At 44.2% G+C, this 20,733-nt stretch overlaps 1 protein-coding gene across 1 annotated transcript; it reads left to right on the forward strand.

The window, feature by feature from the left end:
- The first annotated feature begins 5,645 nt into the window (after nucleotides 1-5,645).
- On the forward strand, nucleotides 5,646-10,550 carry TOB1 (transducer of ERBB2, 1). The gene is made up of 2 exons (XM_071763818.1): nucleotides 5,646-5,948; nucleotides 8,597-10,550. The coding sequence occupies exon 2, from the start codon at nucleotides 8,734-8,736 to the stop codon at nucleotides 9,718-9,720; it is 987 nt and encodes a 328-aa protein (XP_071619919.1). The 5' UTR covers nucleotides 5,646-5,948; nucleotides 8,597-8,733; the 3' UTR covers nucleotides 9,721-10,550.
- The last annotated feature ends 10,183 nt before the right edge of the window (nucleotides 10,551-20,733 follow it).

The following is a 20,733-nucleotide window of genomic DNA, read 5'->3' on the forward strand; positions in this document are numbered from 1 at the left end:
AAGTGAACTCAAGGAAAAAACTATATTGGATTTTAATAAAACTTTCCTCAAAGGTCAGCCTCTCTAAGGTATAAAATCAATCTTTCTTCCTTCCTTCTTCTTCAGCCCATTTATTCATAGCTATAGAAAATTCTGATACTTAAGAAATACTTCCCATTTTTCTTTATCCCCATTCACTCTTATTGAAGTATTTATCTTCCTGTGAATACTATTTTTCTCAGCAATTTCATTTAGGTTCCTCAGTCCTCATTTCACTCTTTTTACCTGGCCTGCTAGGGACCTGCACCCCATCCTCAGAATGTCTCTGCTTCACAGACCAGCTTCAGGACAAAAAAAAAAATCTTCTAACTTCATCCTTGGAGGTGGTTGAAACTTTGGGAATAGCAAATATTTGCTTCTTTTGGTGTGTCAGGTTTCTCCTGGTTTTATTTTTCCTTCTTACCCAGCAGCTGCCTTCTGTGTCTTGCTCAGGACTCCAGTAACTTTTGCCAAGTAAGCTATGACATTAGAAGCATGCTGCTGAGCCCTTGGAGCCTCTAAGCTCCTGCAGATTGATCTGATATTGACCCAGCAACATATCTTTTTTTCTTTTTCTTTTTCCTTTTTTCTTTTTTTTTCTTTTTCTTTTTTTTTTTTTTTTTATTTTTTTTTCTTTTTTCTTCTTTTTTTTTGGTTTTCTTTTCCTTTTTCTTTTTTCTTTTACTTTTTCTTTTTTCTTTTTTTTCTTTTTTTTTCCTTTTTCTTTTCCTTTTTCTTTTTTTCTTTTTCTTTTTCTCTTTCTTTTTCTTTTTCTTTTCCTTTTTCTCCTTCTTTTTCTTTTTCTTTTCCTCTTTCTTTTCCTTTTTCTCCTTCTTTTTCTTTTTCTCTTTCTTTTTCTTTTCCTTTTTCTCCTTCTTTTTCTTTTTCTTTTTCTCTTTCTTTTTCTTTTTCTTTTTTCTTTTTCTCTTCCTTTTCCTTTTCCTTCTCCTTTTCCTTCTCCTTTTCCTTTTCCCTTTTTCTTTTTCCTTTTCCTTTTCCCTTTTTCTTTTCCCTTTTTCTTTTTCATTTTACTAATATCTAAGAAACCACCAGCTTAGAAAGGTTTTTTGGTTTTTTTTTTTCCAGAGCATATTGGCTGCACAAAGATATCCAGATCTGGAAGCTGCTTCTCAGCCTTTGGCACACAAGCTCTGCTCTTGGTAGCCAAGTTTCTTAAATCCTGGCATCATGGGAGCCACCAACACCGTGTAGTGTAGCAGGCAGAGGAATTTGCTGCTGGAATTTGCCCACCTGGCTGAGCTGTGTGGGGCTGGCCAGACCCAGAGCATCTCAGCAGAAGCAGGACTGGGGCTTGCTGGGCTTCCAGGTGGGATGCTGAGCTATTCCCACCCTCACAGCCCCTCACTACCAACCCTTCATTCCTCTTCTTTTATCACAATATTTCCCTCCTCTTCAAAGGCTATTTCATCCCCTCTAGGGCAGGATTAGCTGTCCTCCTCTCAAGACCGACAGACATTTCCCTACCCTCCTCCCCCCAGCCTTTCCCTGCATGCTCCCACATCCCCAGGACACCAATCCCATTCCTCGGAATTCCTCAGCCCGGGAAGGAGCTCGGGCACAGCCTGGGTTACTCTGGAGCCACACAGCAAGTCACTGACCCTGCCCCTTTGCCCCAGGGGGTGAGTTATGGCACCCACATCACACGTCCTGCCATGTGTGTGCTTCACTTGGCATAAAAAGCTGCACCTGGCAGCCCCTGATGGGAGGGAACCCCTGGGCCACCTTCAGAAAATAAAAGATGACATTGGAAGCTCTCCTAGAAGATGAGCTGGCTGGGACAGTGCCCCAGGAACTTCTCTCTTTTTGGCTGAATTCTGTTGTTGATTATTCCTGACTCCACTGAAACACCTCATTCAAGAGAATTCAGTGATAGCCACCAAAAAATAAATCTTTGTGCTCAGAGAGCTCCTGAAACTGGGCATCATCTGATAGGTGTATACACACTCTGTAATCTGTATTTAGGGAAAAATCACTGCTTAAGATGGTGAAGGGAAATATAAAAGAAACTACATCACATTTCAAAATTGTTGTTAAAATCCATGCTGGAGAGCAGCCAGGTTTGGTTGCTCCCACTGGTAGGTGATGGGGAAAATGAGCACACCTGAAAATCAGCAAATGGATAAAATTGGTCTACAGAGGGATGAATACAATGGGAGAGGCTCTTCATTTTTTCAAAAGCAAAGCCCAGGCTCCCACACTAAAAGGAGAATTGTGTTCCTAAACAGGAAAATGTTAAAAAAGAGACAGTACTATATTCAGGAGTGTATATGAAAAAGCTTTATGTCCACAGGATAAATCCTACATATTCTGTAAGGAACATCAACATTCATTGAGCAGAGAAGATGAAATGGACAAAAAGGGGTGGTGGAAATTGAGTCTTAAACTCTTGTTCATGTTGACATAGATTAGTAAAAATGTTCTTTGGTATTTTTAATTGCTTTAAATAACTTTTCAGATTAATAAACTTTATTTTGGCTTTAGATATTGTATTGATCAAGAAATAACACTGGTTTATATCTTAAAAGAATGTTATTACTTATTTTAGGATCCAAATTTTGATTGTTTTAGTAGACAAAAGAATGTCCCTTTTTAGAGACTTCATTGACTCTACAAGGTCTTGTAGGGATGAAGGTCCTTAGAAATGGGGAGATCTCAGCTCTAGAGAGCAGACTGCAGAGCCCCAGGCTGTAGAAACTGTGGTTTGCTTTCTGGTGATGCCTTGCTGCCCAGCATCACAGAAGCTGGCTACAAGCAGGGGATGAGATCAAAGTTCTTCTGGTTTAATACAGATTAAGAAAGTCTTGTTACTTCTAATCTCACTCTTGCCTCCCTGCCATGCTCTGAAATACTTCTGTTGATTTGCTCTACTGGGAAAAAATTGTTGAGGTTTGTCAGGGAAGAATTTTTTTTTTTCTCTTAAAATTAATCTTTCAGTTGAACAGAATTAGCAACGTGAGTAAAATTTTGCTGCTGGTGCTGTTATTTTGCATTGATTGCATTTATAAAGATTTTTTTTTTTTCTAGCAGGAAGAGGTAGACATTTTGTTATTGCTGTGTATTAATCAAAAGGACTGAAAAATACTGCAGGCCCTATTCTGACCTCTTTGTGGATCAAAAAGCCAGTTGAGGCTTTAAGACTACAAGTGATCCAGGATTAGGCTCTGGTTTTAGGTGCTAATAATTTACCACTACTACAGTTTGGCCACCTGCTTCTGATGTGTTCTATGTGAGTGCCATAATGCTCACTGCAGTTTAGAAGTCTGAATATTCTTTCAAAAAAAAAAAAAAAAAAAAAGAGGATAAATCAAAACTTTCCTTGGACCACTAGAAGCAGCTGTGATTCTTGCTGACCTGAAGAGGTTATTCTTAGGGCAATCACCTGTCTGTAAGATTTAACATCTGATTTGTACAACAACATGCAATTTGAGCATCAGCTACATTAGACTTTTCCTTTACATAACCCACAGAAAAGTACATCACCATTTTTACAGCTTTAAAGGCTCCCACAGCTGCCTTGATTATAAATGTATTAGCTCTGTATATTTAATTCAGTTCCTAATGCTTCTCATGTAGTGTAAAAGCCATTTAAAAGAGAGTCGCTGCTTTCACTTTTTTTTTTTTTTTTTAATTTATTTATTTGCTTTGTAAAGCTCCTTACGAGATCTCACCTGAAAACTCTGATCTGTGGAGTTGTGCAGTTTTTCCCACTTCAAAGGGAAATCTGGTGCTGCTGCCCCAGTCAGCACAGAGCAGAACACAGCAAAGTGCTGAACTCTTCCCTGGCACAGCTGGGAGCTGTCAGCATCTTCTGTGTTTGTTGTACCAGGGAGATTTCTAAGTTCTAATTTTTAAAAAATCAGACCTGCATTTGTCTTTTCACCTCATCTCTTTTTGGTCGATACTTCACATTGTCTCTTAATTTTTGTGGTAAAAGTAATGACAACTTGTTAAGAACAAAAAATCCAGGACTCTCACCTGGATCCCTGGCTGTGCTGCAGCAATTCTCAGTGGTCTCCCAGTTGCCATTGCTTGTAATTTTATAATCTTTATACTTCATTTGCCATTTGGGGTGCACAGTGATGACGTGACCCAGTTTTTAATGAAGGCCCATGCAACCTTTATGGATATAAAGAAAAAAAAAAAAAAAAAGAAAAAAGAAAAAAAGAAAAATAGGGGGGGAAACTGTATCTTTTTATTCTGAATTAAGATTTTCATGTTGGTTTTTTTATATTGCAATCCCAGTATGATTCAGATTAATACATCTGAATAAACACTATGTGTCTTACAACGATTCAGCCCTTCCAGCAGAAACCTTCAGAATGGAAAATCCCAGCTACCACCCCTTGCATCCTCCTTAACATTTTGGTTTTCAGGCTCTTGCCTCCCACTCCGTCTCGTATAAATTCTAAGCTCCCAAGGGTTAAAGTGCTGGCATTTCTTCTGACTGGCATTTCCAAATCTCTCCTGGGGCCCCTGCAGCGTTTATGCCAAAATGCTTTATTATTATACAAACACAGAGCAAGAGAAGGAGAAAAAAAAAAAAAACCAACAAAAAAAACAACAAGAACCCAACCACCTCCGCGGTTTGTCCTCCACAACCCAATCCTGCTCTCCGGTTTGAAGCTCACAAACCAACCCCAACCTAATAATACCCGCGAGTGATATTTAAAGCCTAAAGCCAGGGATGTTTTAATGAGCAGAGGGCCGGGCTCTCCCGCTACCGCGCCAGCTTCCCCTCCCCAGGTCTCTGGGTTTGGGAGGTTCTGACGGATCCCCCCCCGCTCCCCTCTCGGCATTGGGGCCATGCCCCGCGGTACAACCCGGTTCGGCCCGCACGGTGCTGGGTGGCACCGGCGCTGTCCCCGGGCTCGTCCCGATCTCCCTCACAGAGGGTGCGGGGTGCGCTGAGGATGCTGCCCCGCAACCCCGTCCCATTGCACCCCCCCGGGGAAGTTTTATTCCCCCCAAAAGCGGAGTTTGACGTCATCCTCTTCGCTACCCAGTGACCAATCAGGCGGCTCCCCGGGCGGGCAGGCAGCCAATCGGTCAGCGTTGCTACCTGTGGGGAGTATTTTTAGCCGCGGAATGGCGGGACACACACACACACACACACACACTTGATGGGGCTCAGAGGGAGGGCAGTGCGGGTGGTGCCACTCTGGGTGCGGGAAAGTCGCCATGCCCCCACCCCCCCTCTCCGTCCGCAGCCGTGGCCTCTCCGCAGGAGGGGTTGCGGGGTGACCTCTACGCCCCGGCCCCCCGCCATGCCGCTCCTCAGCGGCGGTCATGGGAGATGTAGTTCAGCTTGGGCCCCTTTCCCCCTATCCCCCCCCCCTTCCTTCCCTGCGGAGATGCGGGGCGCGAGGGCAGGGTTTGACGTAGGCAGTGACGCAACGCTGTTGCGAGGTGAGGCGCGGGATGACGTAAGAGCGGCCCCTCCACGGCGGGGGGGGGGGGGGAAGCAGAGGGCCCTGCGCGTGATGGGCGGGGCCAGGCGGGCGATGGGCGGGGCCATGGGGAACGCCAGCAGCTGGGGGCGGGGATAATGGGCGGGGCCAGTCAGGGGGCGGGGGAAGGGAGGCGATATATAGGGGCGCGTCAGGCGGCGGGGCAGTAGCAGAAGGAGCCCGGCAGCGGCGGTTGTGCGCGCCCGTCGTGGGGGTGTGAGCAGCGCAGCCCTCCCCCCCTTTCCCTTCCCCCCCCCCTTTTTTTTTTCTCCAACCCTTCCCCCTCCCTTTTTTTTTTTTTTTAAAAAAAAACCAAATCTTTCCTTACCCCTCCCATCCTCGCCGAGGGAGCCGGCTGTCGGAGATGGGGGTCGGGTGCTGAGCCGCCCCCACCCCCCGCCCTCCTCCCGCACTCACACCCCCGCCGGGATTGTTTTGCACTACCCCCGCACACCCAACCGGGTGAGTACCGCTCGCTGAGGGCGGGGGGACGGCCCGGGACGGCGCGGGGGTATGCGCCGGGGGGGCCCAGCCCGAAGGCAGACGCTGGGGCAGGGGGCTGGAGGCAGCCACCGCCCGGCCCCTGAGGCGGGCGCGGCCCCGACTGCCGTGACAGGGGGCCTGAGGCAGCCACCGCCCGGCCCCTGCCGCTGAGGCAACAATCGCTCGGCCCCGGGCCCCTGAAGTGGGGGTTCCGAGGCGGGCACGGCCCGGTCGTGAAGCGGGCGTCCCCGAGTACCGAGACGGTCACGACCCTGCGGTGACTGAGGCGGGCACGGCCCCGCGGGGAGAGGAAGGGCCGGGGTGCTCCGGAGCACAGGGGGCGATGGAAGGAGGAGAGGGTGAGGGTCGGCGGCAGCCCCTCGGCGAGAGGGGCCTGGGGAAGAGGGCACGGCCCGGGGAGCCGGCCTGCGAGAGGGTCCCTCCCAAGGCGATCTCTGGACGCGCTCGGGCTGGGAGGAGTGAGCGTTGCCGGCTGACTAATAACTGCTGCTTGTGCTGGGCCTCTCCGGGCAGAGCTGGCAGCCGTCCTGCGGGACCCTGCCCGGGGGGGGGAGCCGGGAAGGGGGGGGTCGTTGGGCCCAGGGTGCGGAGAGAAGAAGGGCTTTGCAAATCCCCCCCCACACCCCCCCCTCTTCCTTCTTTCCACTCATCTCCCTTCCTCTTCTTCATTTTCTTTTCTTACGGGCTCAGAAAACGTTTTTCCTCCTCCTCCTGCTGCTGCCGGAGCTGGCGGGGCTGTGAGGAGAAATCTAATGAGCGGCGGCCGCGCGGTTATGTAACTGCACAGCGCCGGCAGCCGCTGCCCCCGGCCCCGGGTGGGCCTCCCGGCTCCTCTTTAGATTAAATTTAAATTTTAAAAAAACCAAAACCAACCAAACAAAACCCCAACAGCAAAACACCTTTGAAACGATCAAGCTGGTTTGTTTGATCAGCTGCTTGTACCATGGATCAGTTTTGGGGACTTCAAAAAAATTTATAGCGTCTGTCCCGGTGTGTGCCTTGGAAGGATTGGGTTTTTTTTTTTTTTTTTCCTAAAGGACACAGAGGAAGGGAAACAAACCAGATGGATTAATAAATCATTTTTAAATGCCCCTTTTAAGCACCCAATCAGCTTTTCTATACTGATCGTGTCCCTTTTGTAAATATCTTCTGTTTGCCCTTGATCTTTTCCTTATCCCCACCCAGTGCTGATCCAGCAAACGTTTAAAGGTCGCCTTATCGTACAAGCTTTCAAACTATTCCCATACCATGTTGGGGAGAACATGAGCGGCTTGGAAATAGGGTTGCAGACTTTAAAAGGAGATTATTTGTGGCAAGGAATAAAAAAAGCATTGTATTCACACTGTTAAAGGATTTTGATATTGACTTTGATTTCTCTAATCTTTAGTGACAGCTACACTAAATTTTGCTCCTAGTGATGCAGTGCAGAAAAGCACACTTAATTGAAATTCTCTTTTGGCATTTAACTTGAGCCAAGAAATACATGCTTTGTTTCATCTGTACTTTTTGAACAAAGGTGTCTCCTGTGGATGAGTACCTTTATGCTAAGGGACTGCAGAATATTTATTAGCAGTACATATGCTAATGCTTGATTCTTGTACCTACTTTAAGATTAGATAGATAATTTCTCTTTTGTCCTCTGTGAAGGAGTGGCAACCATATTTTATATTAAGTATAAAATGGAGTCAGAGAGAAGGAGGAAAACAATCCCTTTTGAGGCAATCAGAAGCCCTATTGGCGCTCGTAACTTTTTGAAATCCGGACTGCAGACAATGTTAAATATTAATTTAGTGTATATTAATATAGTTCATCTGAAAATACAGAATAACTTGTAAAAAGGAGGAAATTTCCATATGAATTAAAAGCAATGATTTCACAGTCATTGCCCCTCTTACAACAGAATGTTCATGCATCTAACTTGTATGCATTGTGTTGGATCATCATTTTAGGCATTCTGAGGAAGAACTGTTGTAAATGTACAGCAGACATTTTCTCTTCAGTTAGCATAATTTTGCCAGCTCACAGTTTATGCGGATGATTTGCTTGGACTTAAAATAAATGTTGCATAATTTTAGCTATTTTTGTGAAGTCTTCTAAAGCAGCTGTAAACATTTTTATAATTCTGTAGCTCACAGCACAACCAGTATGTTTGCGAACTTTAAAATGATAAATAGCTCCTGGACTAAGACCTTTCAAGCTAAACTAATAATCTGGTGCTAAATTTTGCAGCTGAGTACTATAAATCATCGGAATACGGGTTGGTAATTGAACCCCTGACAGGCCTGGCAGTTCTGTGATGTCTTAAAAATTATCCTTGCTGCTTTGTGAATAACTAAAGGGCAGGCTCATGTGATTTTGAAATGCCCCATGCTGGATATGTAAACACATGCCTGGTGTATCTTCCACAATTCTGTTTGTAAGTCATGCTGAATGTGCTTGACATCCTCACCTTCCTCAGGCATGAACATAAATACTTTGATGCACGTTTTTTTTTTAGTTAAAAAGTAACCCATTTTCTGCAGAAAGTGAAGCTACAAGAATATGCCTTGGAGCTTGATCTTACGCTTTCCTTATTTGGATGTGTTTGCTTTTGTTTTTTCTTAAAGGAACAAGAGCACTCAAGGTGAAGGATAATAATCAACTAGAATCAGCACTTTGAATGAAAGTTTGTTTCCCTGTGGCATCTTGAACACTTTCTTCTTCAGGTTTTGAAACAGACTTATAACTTTGTGGCATAGCAGCTATGCAGCTTGAAATCCAAGTAGCACTCAATTTTATTATTTCATATTTGTACAATAAGCTTCCCAGACGACGTGTCAACATTTTTGGTGAAGAGCTTGAAAGACTTCTGAAGAAGAAGTATGAAGGGCACTGGTATCCAGAAAAGCCATACAAAGGATCAGGGTTTAGATGTATACATATAGGGGAGAAAGTGGACCCGGTCATAGAACAAGCATCCAAAGAGAGTGGTCTGGACATTGATGATGTTCGTGGCAACTTGCCTCAGGATCTTAGTGTTTGGATTGACCCGTTTGAGGTTTCATACCAAATCGGTGAAAAGGGACCAGTGAAAGTGCTTTATGTGGATGATAATGAAAATGGATGTGAGTTGGATAAGGAAATCAAGAACAGCTTTAACCCAGAGGCCCAGGTGTTCATGCCAATTAGTGACCCAGCATCTTCAGTGTCTAGTTCTCCTTCTCCTCCCTTTGGTCACTCTGCTGCTGTCAGCCCAACTTTCATGCCCCGCTCCACTCAGCCTTTAACCTTCACCACTGCCACATTTGCTGCCACCAAGTTTGGCTCGACCAAAATGAAGAATAGCGGCCGTAGCAACAAGGTCGCCCGCACCTCTCCCACCAACCTGGGCTTGAATGTCAATGACCTCTTGAAGCAGAAAGCCCTCTCCTCCTCCATGCACTCTCTCTACGGGCTTGGCTTAGGCAGTCAGCAGCAGCAGCAGCAACAGCAGCAGCAGCAGAAGACTTCTGCCCTTTCTCCTAACGCAAAGGAGTTCATTTTCCCCAACATGCAGGGTCAAGGTAGTACCAGTAGCATATTTCCTGGTGACAGCCCACTTAACCTCAGTCCTCTCCAGTACAGTAATGCCTTTGATATGTTTGCAGCCTATGGAGGTCTAAATGAGAAGTCTTTTGTGGATGGCTTGAATTTTAGTTTAAACAACATGCAGTATTCTAACCAGCAATTCCAGCCAGTTATGGCTAACTAAAAATAAAACGAAAGTGAAATACAAGTAAATACTATTGTACAAGTTAAAAATGCACGTACCCAAGGGTGTATCTTTTTTTCCACCTCTTGAGATTTTTTTTAAGGCTTGTAGTATGAATACATTCAGGCTTGGTTAGATAAATACAACATGCATCATTTTTTTCATTTGCCAACCAAGCACAAAATTATTTTATACTGACTGTACATTACAAAAATATACTCTCAAAATATGGCCTCTTACAGTATTTAAGATATAGCAAGGACGTGGCTGATTTTTTTCATGTGTGTATATATATATGTACACAAGCATATATGTGTATATATATTAAAAAAATTGGCACTAATAGGTGGGTTTATTGGTCTTTTTCTAATTGTATAATTTAATTTAGTACAAAGTTTGTAAAATATCAGAGTATATATATTGTTTCTACAACATGGTATTGCATTTATATCTTTTTACTACAGTGATCTGTGACAGCTGCAGCAGCTTCATGTTGTATTTTTTTTACTGAAATTGTAAGATATCCATCTTAAAGACATCAATTCTAAAAAAAAAATAAAAAGTTGTGTACAGAATATTCCTTAGTGGTGGAATTAAAATGTACGAAATATTTGCTTTTTTCAAAAGAAACACAAATTGTATTTTCTGTTAAAAGTTTAAAGATTTTTGCTATATATTATGGAAGAAAATGTAATCGTAAATATTAATTTTGTACCTACATTGTGCAATACTTGAAAAAAGGTATAAAAGTATTTTGAGTCAGTGTCTTACATGTTAAGAGGGACTGAAATAGTTTATATTAAGTTTGTATTAAAATTCTTTAAAATTAATTGACTGTTGTGGTCTGTGTTTTTACTGCTCTGCCGAAGATCACAGCGTGGTGTTTATTGTGTTGGTGCTGCTAATGATGCAAAAAAGTCTGAGTCAGTGCCTCACAGAGGAGGGAGGGAAAGAGCTGCTGGATTGATGCACCACAGTAATGGGGTTGCTTTGCCTAAAATCCTACTGACAAAGCAAGTAGCTTGATAAAGTACCATTAATAACTACCATTATTTGAGCAAACTTTCACTTGTTTTCCAGGGCTGCAGCTCGCTGAAGCCAGAAGGTATTTTTGTTTTCTTTTCCTTGAGAGTTAAGGCTCTGAGCTGTATGGATGTTGGGTTATTGTGATGTATCCAGAAGGGACTCAGGTGATTCAATGGAATTCACTTTCCATGTCATCAAAATGGATTTGAACTGTTACCTCCAGAGGTCCTAGATCAGTGTGTCAGCGTTCTGGTTCTGTATTGGGGATTAATAGCTCAGAAACTAGAGTGAATAAAAGTGCTGATTTACAGTTTGCTAAATTCATTGTAAACTTTCATTTTATATGCTCTATTAAAAAGATAAGTGTAATGCAACTACAATGTGACTAATTCTAAAGTTTTTACTTTAGTGGATTTTACCAATTTTAACCTGATAGGTTCTAAAAAGTGGATGTGAGTAGGAGGAGGAAGAATTCAGAGGCTGAGAAAACAACTCAGCTTTTCCAGGGCTATTTTGAAGTTACATCCCTGACTCTTTTCCGTCTGTTTGGTAAAATGTGTTCCTTGCTAATGAGCAGTGCCAAGGAGAAGAGAAACTTGCTGCTTTAATCTGTAAATCTAACAAACACGAGGTTTTTTTCCATGTCAGCTCCAGCTGTACAGAGAAGTTACATGCTAAGTGGGTAGTCCTTGGGCTGATGAACTGTAAACTACAGGAGTAGAACAGCATTCAAATTATCTCAGTTTTAAGTATTCTGAAGCTGGATTTTGAGACTGCAGAGCAGTCTTTTCCTACTTGGTGCACTTGATTTTACAATGTGTGTAAATCCCACACGTTCATACACCCCCAGTTTGGTGTGAGCAGAGTTTTGGTGGAAATAGTGCTGTGAGGAGGAGGGTGTTTGTCAACCCCAGCCTGAGAGCTTTGCTTTGGACTGAGGCTGGGAGGAAATGGATGGGGTGGAGATGTGGGGCTGACAATCAGTTTCTAATGCCATGACGACCGATTCAAAAGCAATAATGGAGCAAAGGGTTTTTTAGGCATTCATCCCTCTGCATTTAACTGGTGCCTGATTGAGTTTGCCATCTGGTTTATCTTTCTGCTAATGGCACATCAGTGGACAGAACCAGGCTTAAAAGTGCATTGTTTGGTGTCTGATTTTAAGTGGATGTTTTTGCTTTAAATAACAATTAGAAGAAAGAAGTAAACATTGGATCAGTTACTGGAAAATGGAGAACGTGTATTATAGCACTGTGTATTATATCTGTATGCTGAGACTTAAGACTTATTGCAGTTTTACTATTTATAATACAATAATAATAATAATACCTAAACTGCCCACGAGTTTGGACAGCTCTGATGGTGGAGACTGCTCTGTGTCTTCTGTGATCTTTCTGTTCCTGTGACTTTGTCTTAAAATCTGACCCTCTCCCCAGTCTGATTCGTTTCCTTCCACTGTAACAAGCTCTGCGTATGGAAGACAGGGCTGTGCAGCAAGGAATAATCCCTGGAAACAGGATTGGATTTTGCAGCACCTTTAATGTAATAATTTTCCTAAGCAGGGTTTGTTTATGGTGCTATGCAAGGAGACAATCTGGAGAGAGAGCTTCCAGAGTTCTCAAAGAATGCAAATGTGAAGATTTTAAATGTTTTCTCTTGCTCCTTACAGAAATTTCTGCTTTCTGATCAGTCTGCTTCACCCATTTATTTATCTTTTGCTAAAGTTTGGTGTTGAATTTGTTAGATCAAACATTTGCATTGCAACATTCTGTTCCAAATGAGTGCCAAGTCAGTCTCTGGTTTAATTTGCACACACCCAGTGCTCTGCTCTTGAGTCAGGTAAGTGCAATTGCTTTGAGAGAAAGGACCTAAAAAGGAGCAAAAGGGGAAAAGGAAGCATTTGCTCAGTTGTGCAAGTTCTTTTGTATTTTCTCTTGTGAACATGCAATTTACTTCCCTTAAAATTGCTGGTGTAAGTTAAACCTTGGAAGAGATCTTTAATTTAGAGTGAAAAAAAAAAAAGGGTAAAACATGAGGCATGCAACCCCCTGGGTGGTGTTTAGGGCATCCTGTCTCTTCATTGACAGTCCCCACCCAAGTGCAAGTTAAGAGCACGATTGGCAAGGCTCACCCAATTCAGCACAAGTTGGTAACTTGAAAATAACCTGAGATGTGTGAAATGGAGTTCAGGGGCACCTTGGCACAGCAGGGCAGAGATGGTTCCATGGGCAGCTATGGTCTGCATTGGTTTTGTGGGTAGGTGAGAGACCTTTCTCTTGGTCAAAAGTCTGGTAGCAGTGCTCAGAGTTAAATTGATGTGATTATTTCTACACAGCAGAGCCAGCTCCTTGCTGCCTGCCTGCCACATGCTCACAGGGGTCCCCCTGTGGGTGGGAGTGTGAGTCCAAGTTTTGGAGTTCTAGCTTCAACTAAGCTGTTGTACTACATACAATTTGAGGGCTGGGTGTAAGCCACAGTAAGAGCCATCCCCTCTTCACTATGCAAACTTAGAAAGCTATTAAATATTGTTTGAATGATCTCTTGCTACATCATGGCAGATGATAACCCAGCTCTAGCCACCTGCCCACCCACCTGCACCCCTGCTCCCGTTGCATGGCAATGTCAGTAGCAAAGAGCCCAGTTGCATTTCTGAAATATCAAATAACCAAACAACTTGTTGTTAAATCGGCTCTTTGGACCTGCATGGGACCAAGCCAGAGTTCATTTACTGATCTGATGCCCCAGATTGTTCTATTAAATGTTTCAGGAATAAATAACTCCGAGTTATTTATTGGGAGTTGGGAGTTTTGGAGCAGCTGAAGCAAAGCAGTGGTTCAGCACTCTTTTTTATGTCATCAGCAAGTTGATTTAAATTGTGTATACAGAGTTGGCTGCGTTCCTCTCATGAGCTGCATAAAAAGTTAGCTAAATCCAAGTGCCAGGGCTGTAAAATCCTGCTGCAGGGATTGTTTCCAAAGATCAGTGAGAGGAACAGTTGAACTGGTGCCGTGGCAGTGTGCGTATGACTTTTGTCCTCTTGGCTTTATTTTAGTGATGGTAGTAAGGAGTTTTGCCTTACAGAAGGGAAAAAGCATTAAGACCTGGGAACATAAACCACGTTCCCTTTGGCACTGTCAGTTCTCTACCTCATAGACAAAATATGATCAGTGTGCAGAACAAATAGCAGGTGTAAAATATTTTTAGAAAAACCTTGGCATATAGTGCAGACATCCCTCAACCCCCATCCTTTATTCTGGCAACTTTTGTTTGTTAAAAACTAGCTGTAGTATTGATGGCTGCAGTTTTGGTGCAATGTGCTGTGGTTTTCCTTTTGGTAATTCAGCACTTCAGAGGCCTGGAAACAGAGACCCCCTCCTTCCCTGGGACCTGGGAAACCATCACATTGAAACAGTCTGCCAGCTCCATGCCCTCATGGATCTTGGTGCCCTGCATTCCCATGTCCCCTGGGCTTCAAGATTACCCATGGCATAAACCAAAAGAGGACTTGGGGAATGCAGTGCTTTTATTATTGTTTAGTATCTTTGTGATAATTCTGATATAACATTAATGCCATTAAAAACAGATCTGTAAACCCCGGCAGAAGATATTAATTCCCTGCTGCACCTATAACCCATTCCTTTGTTTTTTCTGCCTCTCCCACAGCATTCTTGGATGGACCACCTTGTGTGTTGCTCCCTTTGCTTGCTGCCTCCTGCTCCTTGCTCTGCTGCACCAAGTTTTCATGTTGCTCTTCTTTTCACCCAGACTGATTCCCTCTGACCTCGTGTCTTAAATTGTTGAATGCCAGGAACTGCTGTGCCGTGGGAGACCTCAGCACTCAAGGCTCTCATCTCCATCAGGTACCCTCTCCCTCTGCCCCTTGTAGGCTAAGGCTTACTCCACCTCACTTTACCTCTAAAGACAGAGAGTAAAGAACTGCTGAATGTCAGAATACAGCTAAGGATTATGTTAGGTTCTCACAGTCTCATGAAACTGGGTGGATTTGCTGCTTGGGCAGCCTCATCCAGCAACGCAGCAGTGTGGGAGTTTTCAGTCACATTGATGGAAATGAGAGGTGGCAGGTTAGTGAAGAATATGGTACAAAAGATGACAGCTTGAGCACCCCACATTCCAGATCTGACTCTGGGCAAGTCAGTGCCCTTTTCTGTGTTGCTTTCCTCCTCTGTCTCCACTGGAATTCACTGTTAGCAAGTGTCAGACATTCACTGGCTATTGCTGTCTTTTGATCACTTGGTTATCATTGCCCATGGTCTATGGAGCCTGATTCATCCCCCAGAGCAGAAGGGCTCTGGAACAGTGAGGTCTCACATACCAACTATTGTGATTCCCTGAAGGAATTTCTGTGGGTGTTTCTATAGATATGAAAGTATATATTCCTCCAGTACAAATCGTGAACATTTTATACCAACCTACTCACTGAAGTTGCTGCTGGCCAAAATTAGACTTGCATACAGATTTTACAAACTAAACCAAATTCCCTTTTGATTTTCACTAGACCATAAGGTTAAGCATCCCATGTGCCAGCACAGAGACAGAGCTGCTGAGTTCTGCCACCAGCTGTGCTATGAAATGTCTGCCTGGTCTTCAACAGATTGCTTCATCCTTGTCAAGAGTAGTTTCAGTGTTTTTAAGGCCCATACTTGAACTCCCTGCTGAGTCTCAGATGTAGGTAACTGCAATGTCTTTTTGAAGCCAAGGGGTTCTCAGTCAGTCTCTGTCAGGGTTAGTCAGGTGTGAGCAGCTCCACTGTTCAGCAGTTTAGTGGGAAAAGTGCAAAATTCCTGACTACAGATCAAACTTTTAATGCCTGGGGTGGTTACCTTCCCTACAGATGTTTGTGAGTCTCATATCTGTTCACAGCTTTAAGCCATAGGTCATATCTTACTTGAGAACAATTGATATTTCATTTTCAAGTACTGCATAATGATGCTCTCCATTTATGCCTTCCAGACTGCTGCTGCTGTCCTTAAAGCTTGTTTCAGTATTGTCAGACCAAATCTCAAGAATTTGTGACTCAGACCTCCAAAAATATTTGAGAAATTAAGTAATCATAAATAATAATCAACCTCTCACCATATTAATTTTTCTTCTGGGTATAGACTTTGAATACATTTCAGAATGTTCTAGCTTTTCTCTACAAGTCCACTAGGAACTTAATTTTTAGGTAAAAACATAGATCCTTAGGAAATTACAGGTTTTCTGGGACTGGAATGTCACAGGAAACAAAATATCTAAAGGATAGTGATGAATTCATAAGTGTTGGCAATTAACCACAGCTGCTTAATGGAATCAGATTTCTGAGTACTACAGAAGGACTGAGATCTCCCACCACCCTCCTGCCCGTGCAGTTTGCATCACAGATTTGATAGTCTGGTGGCAACAACTGCAGGCAACCAACTCCAATTAACTTGTAGAAATGGATCAAGGACTGAAACACTGGGTAAGAAATCAACAACTGCATCTCTCACTCCTGACCTTCAGGGAAGGTCTCCAAACTACTTGAGAAGGCAGTCAGACTACTAAGATTCTTGACTCTAGGATATAAAAATCACACAGATATTGATTGCCTATTACATTATAATTTTTGCTACCACCATCCATCCCTAGGCAATCATTATTCCTGTCTCTTTTCCTCTCTCTTTGTGCCATAAATGACATTATCAGCTGTCCTCTGGCAGTATCCTCCCTTTGATCAACAGGAACCAATCATCCTTTTTCTCAAATTGCCTAATTCATTAATATAATGAAGTCTAACACAGAACAATTATTCTCAACCTGTATTTAGCTCTAAGGTTATTGCTTCTATTTCAGACTAAGGAAGCCTTGTGTGCCTGAAAGCATGTCTAGTTTTCCCAAGCACATCAGCTGACCTAACAAACGCTGTCCTCTCTCCCTGCCCTTGCCTCACTTACATCTTGCCCTGTCCTCACTACAACACATCTACTGTGCTTGTTCCTGCTCAGCTGAGCCTACAAATGAAGGCACAGCTTGATGAGCTGTTGTAGGAGGTGCTCTGCTAGCCCAATTAATGGGAGGAAAGCACAGGCATCATGTGGTGGAGCTGCTCAGTCTCTAAGCCACCCATTCCACTTCATCTGAGGTTGCTTTGTGGTCCCCCAATGTCCCAAGTGGCACCTGGAAGGTGAACAAAGCTGCTGGTGACACTGGAGAACTGTGCACAAGGCTGACTGTATGATCACCTCAGCAGATGGTACACATTTGGGGGTGATGGACTTCCAGAGGTCAGTAAGGTTGTCTTTCACCTTTTCTTAGCACTTCTGGTTTCAAGAGTGGAGCAGCTTCCCTGCCCAGAGTCAGGTATCAGCACATCAGCTAAATGTAGGGTCTGGATCTCACTGCTACAGATCAACCCTTTCTCCAGTGGTGTGCTCTTACCTTGCTCATTCTTTGTAATTTCTAGGTTCCCCCTTCTTAATTTTTTCCTTCTGTTTTCCTTCAAGGTCTTCCTTAAAACTTGCTTTTTTTAGTTTCTTTCCCAAACCAAACTGTTCTCCCCATTCTGAGGTCTGTGCCTCACCACGTATAATTTGCAGGGTATTATCTGATGGAGACTGTAATCTCTTCAGGGCAGGGCTGTGTCCCTCTCTGGACTCACAGTTGCCTCTTTTACTCTACAGGGTTGAATAAGAAGGACAGAAATAGAAGAGTATACAGACACTCCCAAATAAACTGTGTATTTTGTCATCCGTGTTCAAGAAACAAATACAGGAACAATTGTTATTAATAACACGGTTTACATTGTACCACTGGAGGCTTCAGAAGAAGTAGATGCTTTAGGCAAAGAAGCTTTCTTTACAAAATATTTGTGGAATGTATTTATCTAAAAATACCCATAGTTGTAGTAGAGAATGATGTTTCTCTGCTGAGCTGTAGTTAATTGTCAGTGGAAACATGGGACTCCTGAATCTTGTAAACACTTCTGCTGTAGTAATGTCATGTACTTTATCCCTTCCCTTCCTGCAGCACTGACTCTACCACTGTGGCCACAAAAGCTCAGAAGAGGATGGATGGATGGATGAGGAGGAGAATGACCCTGTTCACCTACAACAGAGGTAACTTTGAGGAGGCAAATCTTAGCTATGCAAGACAGACTTTTGCCTTTAACTATCATCGAAGTTTTTCCTCTGCTGTGGGTAATGTGTGGTTAATAATGCATTTTAAAATACATTTTGGTCTGAGATCTCCAGTGAGTTTGGCTTTCTGATGCCTGCACAAATGGACTCCACACACTTAAATGTCTGCCTGACAAAATTAGAAAATGAGCAATATGCAAGCGGAGATGGGGATCATCTGTGAGAATGACTTTGAGATGAATCTCTTCAAAAGGCAGAGTTAGGGTTTTGACTTTGCCTGTTTTCTGGAGAGATCTGAGGCCACCCAGTCTGACCCTGCTGCCGGGGGCATGGCTGGACTGGTAGCAACTGGTCCCTTCCCTCTCCTGACATTTGCATTTGCTCAAACAAAAGGCTTATTCTGTCTGGGGTGCAGTGGCTGGGGCTCACACTGTCTGGTTCCCAGTTGCTTTTTGGAATGAGTGTGCTTGAGTACTCAGTTTTCAGTCCCTTCTGTGGGAAATTGTCACCTTTGGATATTTTGGAGGTTTTTCTTTTATATATAAAGATACCTGTATTGTTTGCAAGCAGTTAGTCATCTGCTGGCCAGAGTGGGGTTGTTTTCCTTAAGGATGCTTAAGGTCATGTAGCTCTTACAGGCAGAGGGGAAATGTCTGTAGCTATTGAGGACAGTCAAAGAACTATCACACCTCCATCCAAAGCCCTTTCTTTCATTCCCTGCTAGAGCTCCTTAAATTGAGGGCTGTAAATGATCTCCAGCCTCTCACATAATGACATTTATCTGGGCAGGTGGGAAAACAAGGTGATTCTCAGGTTGAATAACCTCTAGCTAGTTATTTCTTTCTTTTCTCATTTTTGGGGGGAGTTCTTTCTTCATAACCACTTGATAAACCATACCATGGACAGCTGGGAATGGCCTGCCCACCATGCTTACCTGCTCCTGGGTGCCAGCAGCAGTTTTGATTGCTCTGGGCCTCTGTTCCTGTCACCATGAGGTTTAACCCTATTCCTGAGCCTCTCAGAGGAGGTTTCCTTCTTGCCTGAGAGTTCTGTATGACCCCAGGGTATAATACCACCAATATTTTATCTTTAGAAAAGCCCCAGGTGGTATTGCTGTCCCTGTCCTTGAAAGGGGAGGAAAGGGAGCAGAGGAGAGATGGAGGAGCCACCAGCCACCCCCTGTGAAGTTGGGGACAAGGTGAGCCATGGCTTTGGGCACCACAAAGCTTGGTCTTTTTCTCCTGTAAAATGCACAACCCCTCCCACAGCACTGGAGAAGAGAAAGTATTATTTACTTTCTATCCCTACAGGATCTTCTACCAAACTGGGATGCACTTCAGCTGGGGGCAGCTGCTCCATGGGGATGTTTTCAAGGAAGCTGATATGGAGTGTGACTGAATGGCAGTGACTGTCACTTACAGTAGGCAGGGGCACAAATCCCTTGTGCTGGAGGTGACCTGGGCTGCTCAGTGCCCACAGTGAAGGTGTTAATCAGTGCATGGCATCACATTCAACAGCATCCTAGAAGTACAGGGACAAGCCAGTTGAGAGAAAAAAAAAACAAAACAGAAAAACCCCAGGAAAATTGGAAATTGCTCACTGATATTTGTAACTCTTTGAAGTCTTCTTAGAAGCAGACCCCAAAAGAGCACCAAAACTCAACAGGTTTACTCCAATTGTCCCTCCACGATGCTTTCAGCCTGGGGTGAGGGGTTTGTGCTGGGTTTGCTGCTGTTTGCCTTTCCACAGAGGTCAGGTGCTGGGAGGCCACTTGCAGAGCAAATGCCTTTGCTGTGCACCTTACCCTCATGAACTGGAAGAACCTGAAGGACTGGTGAAACGGGGACCCTGCATCCAGCTCCTGCCAGGAGTCACTTGGGGATTTTTCTTTCCTCGGCCCTTCCAGAAATGAAGTAACATTTGCAGGGAGGTGCCTTTCATCATGGCAGTTGGCCCACAAGGCTGTGTTGAGGCACGGCCAGCTCTAGGATGCACTAAAAATATAGGTGATAAATGCAAACATTGACTTTTGTCAGGGTGGGAGTGTGTCTGCTGAGAAGCACTGGGGTGGTGAGGGCTGGGTGCTGGAGGTGGCAGAGCAGCAGGAGGGGAAATGCTTTCTTTCTCTGGATTTGTGGTTGTTTTGGTTTTGTTTTGTTTTTTTTTAAAGGAATTATTTTAAATTGTAACAGTTTCACACATTAAAATTGCAGGTTTTCTGTTATGGTAGTCAACAGGTAGGGGAAGAAAGTGGAAGGGAGGGAAATAAGGAAAGGAAGGAAGAGGAAGGATTTATCGAGGGGAGATGCCTCCACCTCCTCCCTCCTCTGCTTGGCTCTTTCATTTGTTTTTAGATTTTGCTTGAAGACGTCAAACAAAGCGAATATAAAAATTAGACAGGAGGAGGTAGGCAGAGCCCCTGCTTGCAGCTGGAGGCAAAGCTCCCTCCAGGAGCAGGGGACAGAGCAAGGTGACACAGCCGGGTGCCACATCAGCAGCTGCTCCTGCCCCTGGCTGCCAACAAAGGTGCCCACTGAGAGCCCACCCTGTGCCTGCTCTCAGAATTGTGCTGTGGAAAAGGGGCTGGAACCACCAGCTTGGTTCTGGACCAGCAGCTGATGAGCCACAGGTGTCTGTGTGTGTGTGTCTGTGTCTGTGTCTGTGTGTCTGTGTTCTCCTCTTCATCCTCCTCCCCCTCTGTGTCAGCAGAAGGTCTCCAGGGTGTCCAGGGAGTTGTGGCCTGGAGAACTGTGCTGGGGGCAACCAGGTTCCTGCAGGTGAGTGAGCAGCACCCACCCAAGCAGCCAGAAAGCAAACAAATGTGCTTTGTCCCACCCCATGGACCTTTTCTGTCAGCTGAGGATGCAACAGC

Source organism: Heliangelus exortis, chromosome 20 (assembly GCF_036169615.1).
Source record: "Heliangelus exortis chromosome 20, bHelExo1.hap1, whole genome shotgun sequence".
NCBI classification, from domain to species: domain Eukaryota; kingdom Metazoa; phylum Chordata; class Aves; order Apodiformes; family Trochilidae; genus Heliangelus; species Heliangelus exortis.